At 57.0% G+C, this 6757-nt stretch overlaps 1 protein-coding gene across 1 annotated transcript in view; it reads left to right on the forward strand.

Moving 5' to 3' along the window:
- Positions 1-277: 277 nt before the first annotated feature.
- Positions 278-6757, forward strand: part of ESYT1 (extended synaptotagmin 1) — a 13800-nt gene continuing 7320 nt past the window's right edge. The window contains exons 1-15 of the mRNA XM_006728772.3: positions 278-761; positions 2392-2433; positions 2605-2739; positions 2865-2938; positions 3065-3137; positions 3294-3383; positions 3555-3610; positions 4037-4160; positions 4248-4424; positions 4551-4633; positions 4945-4993; positions 5125-5211; positions 5298-5390; positions 5619-5690; positions 5889-5975. Of these exons, the coding sequence (XP_006728835.1) occupies positions 372-761; positions 2392-2433; positions 2605-2739; positions 2865-2938; positions 3065-3137; positions 3294-3383; positions 3555-3610; positions 4037-4160; positions 4248-4424; positions 4551-4633; positions 4945-4993; positions 5125-5211; positions 5298-5390; positions 5619-5690; positions 5889-5975 (1632 nt within the window). The 5' untranslated portion in view covers positions 278-371. The remainder of the gene's footprint in view (positions 762-2391; positions 2434-2604; positions 2740-2864; positions 2939-3064; positions 3138-3293; positions 3384-3554; positions 3611-4036; positions 4161-4247; positions 4425-4550; positions 4634-4944; positions 4994-5124; positions 5212-5297; positions 5391-5618; positions 5691-5888; positions 5976-6757) is intronic.

Genomic DNA, 6757 nt, shown 5'->3' on the forward strand with positions numbered 1-6757 from the left:
CTGGTCCGCCTCCCTTTTAACGGTACGCCACGCCTCCTTCTCTTTCTGACCAATCAAGTGCCGCTCTGTAGCCTCTTTCCTCCCTTTCCCGCCGTCCCAGACCGCCCATCTTGGCACGCCGGTCTAATCAAGGAGGTCCTCCCTCTGCCGAACCTTACCGGCTCCCGGCGGAAGAGGGGCAGGGTTTCTATCTTTTGACTCCACCTTGGTCTGTGCAGCGCCGGCCAACCCGAGCCGTCAGATCGAGGGGGCGTGGCTTAGGGTCCCTTCCCGCAGTGTGCGGTTTACTGTTTGCAGGGGGCCGCTGGGCGCTAGACTAAGCAACCTCCAGCTGGTCTCTGGGTCGGGCGGGTCCTCCCAGAGGCGGCACCATGGAGCGCTCTCCTGGAGACGGCTCCGGTCCCAGCCTCGTGGACCAGCCCTCTGCTCCCTCCGAACCCCCTGACCAGCCCCCCGCCGCTCACACAAAGCCGGACCTGAGTTCTGGGAACCAACCTGCCGGCCCAGGCGCGGCGGGCGAGGCCCTGGCGCTGCTGACTTCGTTCGGGCGGCGGCTGCTGGTGCTGGTGCCGGTGTACCTGGCCGGCGCAGTGGGACTCAGCGTGGGTTTCGTGCTCTTCGGTCTCGCCCTCTACCTGGGCTGGCGCCGGGTCCGCGATGAGAAAGAACGGAGCCTTCGAGCAGCGCGGCAGCTGCTGGACGACGAGGAGCGGCTCACGGCGAAAACACTTTATATGAGCCATCGAGAGCTACCTGCCTGGGTGAGCGAGCACCCTCAGTGCTGCATAGTCCCCCTCCTAGTCCCCCGGTTCTAGGGGTCTCCCTCCTGTTCCTAAAGGCAGCTCCCCACCCTGGGACCACGGGAGGGAGACTCCCCGCTCGCCCCGCTAGCCGCCTGCCTGCTGGGACGCGCCACTCTTGGGACCGAGTAGCCACTCTTCCCCCTCCCCCTTCCTTTCCGCGCGCCCAGATCCCGATCCTTCCACAGAGTCAGGACTTCTTCCTCTGCTCCTGGGCAAGCAGTAAGAACATCTGGGGAGCCGGTCTCAGCCGTGGCCCGCCCTCCTAGCCATGCTGCTTGAGCGTTCCTCGCTTCTGGTGCCGCTCGCGCCTTGCTGCTCCCGGACATCCCCGTTGCGGCTCAGGCGCTTCCCTCGTCTCTCCAGTCTTCCTTGAGACTTTTTTTTTTGCCTATATAAGGCCATAAGGTTCTCCCTTTTCCCGCTCTTATCCCCGGGGACCCGCCGGGACCCAGGCCCAGGAGCACTGCCCAGGAGAGCCGCCGCCCCCGACCGACCCCCCCTCCCCGCCCTCGCCTTCCAGCCCCAGGCAGTTGGGCCGCAGCGCAGCAGAGGCGGCTGCGGGACGCAGGGCGGGGGTGCGGGGGGCAGGGTAGTGCGGCTGCTGCAGTGCCCGCTGCCCACACTCCACGGCCCTGGTCGGCCCCACCCTTTTCCGGACTGCGCGCCGCGCCGGCTGGGTCCGGGCACCCGGGCCCTAGGTCTGCGCGCCCTCGCCTCCTGCCTTCTCTCCAGCCCTGCTGGGGCAGCGCCCGTTACCCGGCCCCTCCCCGCCTCCGCTTTCCTGCCCTTCCCAGCAGAGGCGCCAGTCTGGGGGGAGAATGGCCGAGGAGAGGAACCAAAGTTGACACTAGGCAGATAGGGCCATGCTGCGCAGGCCCGGGACTGGAGAGGGGGAAAGGGGGAGACCTCGTCCCAGGGGACGTGCAGCCCAGGCAGCAACTGTCTTTGTTCCTCCTGCTCCGCATCATGGAAAGCAGTCTCCTTCCTGAAGCGGCTGTCCCTCTTCCTCCCCAACACAAAGCACAGGTGTCCTTCTTTCCCATAAAAGGAGTCACACTGATGAAGAAGAAGAAAAACAACACGGCTAGGGCCTAAATAGCTTTTCTGGCCCCTCTCTAACTCTAGGAGCTGCTTCCCTCTTCACCTTCTTGGTGTAGAAGCAGCGCCAGTCCGAGGTGAGGTGGGAAGGCTGCAAAAAGAGACCAAGACTTCTCCAATCCCAGGATTTCCTCCTTAAGCTCTGATTTGTCAGGACCTCCCCCTCCAGAAAGAATGTGGCCTTCTCCTCCCTCCCCCGCTGCTCCAGCAGCTGTCATCATTTCACATCCCCCAGCTGTCCACAAAGCAACTTTGCGTGGCCCACAGCCTGTCAGGGCCCCCCATCAGACCGCGGCACCCCCAAACCCTGTGGAGGAGTGAATGCTCTGTACATCCCAGCACCCACCACCACCACCACCACCAAACCCTGGGTGTGAGGAGGTCCTGTCACAGCTTCTCCTTTCCTCTGTGGGTGTGCCACCCAGCATCTTAGTAGGAAACCCCAGGTGGAGGCTGTGCTCATCTCTCTCTCCCCCTTCCTTGCCTCCAGGTCAGCTTTCCAGATGTGGAAAAGGCTGAGTGGCTAAATAAGGTGAGCACTGATTGTCTGTTTTTCATGAGCGGGGAATGGGATTCGTTTCTCTAGCCAGACCCTGCCACGCTTCAGGTCTAGCCCCAGTGCCCTCTGTAGGCAGGATTCTGAAGGAACTTGTCTTTGGGGGGATGATTAGGCTCTCCTATGACAGGTTCCCTCTCCTTCCAGATTGTGGCCCAGGTGTGGCCCTTTCTGGGGCAGTACATGGAGAAGCTTCTGGCTGAAACTGTGGCCCCGGCAGTTCGAGGCTCTAACACCCATCTGCAGACATTTACATTTACACGAGTGGAACTGGGTGAAAAGGTATGTGCGTAGGAAGGAAAGTAACGGGAGGAAGGAGACAGGGCAGGGAAGGTGGGTGGCCCAGAAGGGGCTGAGATACTCCCCCCTTTCCCTTTTCTCTCTCTTAAGAATTTCTCTCTCCACAGCCATTTCGTATCATAGGCGTCAAGGTTCACCCTGGTCGGAGCAAAGAGCAGATCCTGTTGGATTTGAACATCAGGTAATACCGCTCATTCTTCCAGCCTCCCATTCAACAGGATCCTGGTCACTCTGACCGCTTCATCCCCTCTCCCCTCAGTTCAGCCCAGTACCAACTCTCTTTGTTCTCTTTCTTATCAACCGCCAGTTATGTAGGTGATGTGCAAATTGATGTGGAAGTGAAGAAATATTTTTGCAAAGCAGGAATCAAAGGCATGCAGGTGGGGCAGATGTCAGGGGCCCCCATAATAGGGAGCCTTTGCCCTAAATTTCATCAGATGTGGGGAAGTGGGAGGTTGGAAAAACCAAGGCTGGGGAAGTTTGGGGCAGAAAGGTGGCGTTTTGTGGAGAAATGCTATGTTCTTCTCTTGCCCCAGCTACACGGTGTCTTACGGGTGATTCTTGAGCCACTCATGGGGGACCTTCCTATCGTGGGGGCTGTGTCGATGTTCTTCATCCGACGCCCGGTAAGGGAAAACATTGAGGGGAATGGGGAAGCAGGGAAAACAGGATTGGGAGGGAGACGGTGCCAGCTCTGGGGCTTGGGGGAGGAAGGGCTGAGGGGTCTGGCAACTGTTGGATGGGTGTGACCATGCCACCATGTCCTCTGTCCTGATCCCACTGCTCTTTCCTTCCAGACCCTAGATATCAACTGGACGGGGATGACCAACCTCCTGGATATCCCAGGACTCAGGTGTCAAGGATTTATTGAGCACCTAAATGTTCCAGCCCTGGGCTGCAGGTTTTTGGGATACAAAACAGTAAACGATGCAGCCGGCACCCTCCAGGAGCCTTGATCATCCTAGCTGGAGAGATGACAAATACCCCTGAGAAGTTCCATACTGTGATTTTCCTCCTGTGGGGGAGCACGCGTTTGGGTAGAGAGTGAAGAGGGCTGCAGGCTGTTCCGTGGGGTAAACAGAGAACGAAGAGCTGGGACGGCAGTGAAGGTTCAGAGCAGTAGGTGGGGGATCCGGGTAGAAGAGTAGCAAAAAAGGATTCTCAAGAAAGGATGTCCCTCCAGCTTTAGGTCTCTCTTGGTTGTGGGAAACAGAGATGGGGTTGGGGGGATATTGGAAGTTGGGGCCACACTCACCTCCTTTTCTACTCCCCCGTTCAGCTCCCTCTCTGACACCATGATCATGGACTCCATTGCCACCTTCCTGGTGTTGCCCAACCGATTGTTGGTGCCCCTTGTGCCTGACCTTCATGATGTGGCCCAGTTGCGTTCCCCTCTTCCCAGGGTATGGCCTCTCCCCCATCCAATAAGTCCTCCTCTCAGGAACCTCTTCTGGGTCCTTAGTTTCTCATGATCTGATTCCTCTGCACAGGGCATTATTCGGATTCACCTGCTGGCTGCCCGAGGCCTGGGCTCCAAGGACAAATACGTGAAGGGCCTGATTGAGGGCAAGTCAGACCCATATGCACTTGTGCGAGTGGGCACCCAGGCATTCTGCAGTCGAGTCATTGATGAGGACCTCAACCCCCAGTGGGGAGAGACTTACGAGGTGGGATAGCTGAGGAGTGGGACTGTCAAATGGGGGAGGCCCTGGGGACCAGCCGTGAGAGAAGATGCTGACTGGCTGATCCTCATAATGTAGCCCATGAGACCCTTGTCCCTGTGTGTCCTTCAGGTGATGGTGCATGAGGTCCCAGGGCAGGAGATCGAGGTGGAGGTGTTTGACAAGGATCCAGACAAAGATGACTTTCTGGGCAGGTGAGACTCTGCCTGTGTTAGGATTCTAAAGCCTCGGTGCTACCAGGGTCACAGGAGGTAATTACGGTCCTTTTCCAGACCTGAGAACTGTGTATCATTTTCCTTCCCGCCCTCCCCACCCCCCCCACCCCTCGCCTCCACCATGCGTGCCTGTGTACACACACACGTGCGCACACACACAGAGTATCTGCTGAGTATAAGAAGGGAGTCTGAGATTGGCCACTTATTTCTAGGTGGGTGAGGGGAGGACCCATGACACGCTCCTAGTTACAAGTCTCCCCTTTTTCCCTACTCACTGCCCCCCCCTCCAGGATGAAGCTGGACGTGGGGAAGGTGTTGCAGGCTGCGGTACTGGATGACGTAAGTTAGAGAAGAGGAAGAGGGAGCGGGATCTCACCCACTGGGCTGACGTCTTGCTGCATTGGTGGGGAAGAGGTTGTGTGAGTAACTGATCTCTGTTATACCTCACTTTCTTCTGCCTCTCCCGCCAGTGGTTTCCTCTGCAAGGTGGGCAAGGCCAAGTTCACTTAAAGCTAGAATGGCTGTCACTTTTACCAAATGCAGAAAAACTGGAGCAGGTAACCAACGTGGGAAATAGGAAGCTGGAAATATCGAGGACTAGAGGGCAAGGGTCTGACTACTCGCACCGCCGCCTTCCCTCCAGGTTCTGCAGTGGAATCGAGGAATCTCCTCTCGCCCAGAGCCCCCATCAGCCGCCATCTTAGTTGTCTATCTGGATCGGGCCCAGGATCTTCCTGTGAGTGTGGCTTCTGAGGGCGGCTGAACAGGAAGCTCTGGATGCAGCATTCCCATACCCGCTCTTGCCCCTCCCCCACTCGGCTTCAGAAGCAGCGGCATGTAACACAAGGGTTCCAAGGAGGGGATCAGAGCCACCTCGGGGAAAAGATTCTGAGAGCCCACCTTCCTTCACCGAGATAAAACCAAAAACACCCAAGATGGTGACTTCTGAATTCTACCCCCACAGCTGAAGAAGGGGAACAAGGAACCCAACCCCATGGTACAACTGTCAATTCAGGATATGACCCAGGAGAGCAAGGTGAGGGCTAGGACAGCATTGTGGGAGATTGTGTGTGTGTGTGTGTGTGTGCGCGCACGCACGCACGCACATCTGGGTGGGAGGACTGTCCTTGGGATGAAGTCTCCCCTTTGGGCTGCCTGTAAAGGCAAAGATTTTCTGGAAAAACAGGAATGGTACTGCAGTATGCACCCTTGATCCCACCCTGTGCACCTCCAGGCTGTCTACTGCACCAACGGCCCAGTGTGGGAGGAGGCTTTCCGGTTCTTCTTACAAGATCCTCGAAGCCAGGAGCTTGATGTGCAGGTGAGATAATCACCTCCTGAGCCCCTCCTGAATACCCTCTTCTGCCTTCCCAGGCCTGTACCACGTCCCTCCCTCTTCCCTTTGATCATATTCCAGTCCATCTACCTAGACTCTCCATCTCCTTCATGCTCCCCACTCTTCCCCAACGGTCTCTCTAGAATCGTTATTTTTTTTAATATTTTTTTTATTTTGGAGAGCGCATGTGCGAATGGGCTAGAGGACAGAGGGAGAGAGAGAATCTCAAGCAGACTCCCCAGTGAGTGCAGAGCCTGATGCGGGGCTCGATCCCAGGACCCGGATATCATGATATGAGCCAAAACCAAGAGTCAGTCAACCAGCTGAGCCACCCAGGCACTCCTCTAGAATCATTCTTTATAGGGGCACCTGGCTGGCTCAGTTAGAAGAGCATGCAACTCTTGATCTTCGGGATATGAATTCGAGCCCTATGCTGGGTAGAGATATTGCTTAACAAACTTCTTTTTTAAATATTTTATTTATTTGAGAGCGCATGAGTGGAGGGGAGGGGCAGAGGGAGAGGGAGAAGCAGACTCCCCACTGAGCAGGGAGCCTGATGTGGGACTCGATCCCAGGACCTGGAGATCATGACCTGAGCCGAAGGCAGACGCTTAACTGACTGAGCCACCCAGGTACCCCTAAACTTTTAGAATCATTTTTTTAAATTAATTTACTTTTGAGAGAAAGTACACGTGCACAAGCAGAGGGGATGGGCAGAGGGAGAAGCAGACTCCCTGCTGAGCGGGGGGCTTGATGCAAGGCTCCAT

This window comes from Leptonychotes weddellii, chromosome 5, assembly GCF_054177405.1.
Source record: "Leptonychotes weddellii isolate Sample4059 chromosome 5, ASM5417740v2, whole genome shotgun sequence".
In the NCBI taxonomy this organism is placed as follows: Eukaryota; Metazoa; Chordata; class Mammalia; order Carnivora; family Phocidae; genus Leptonychotes; species Leptonychotes weddellii.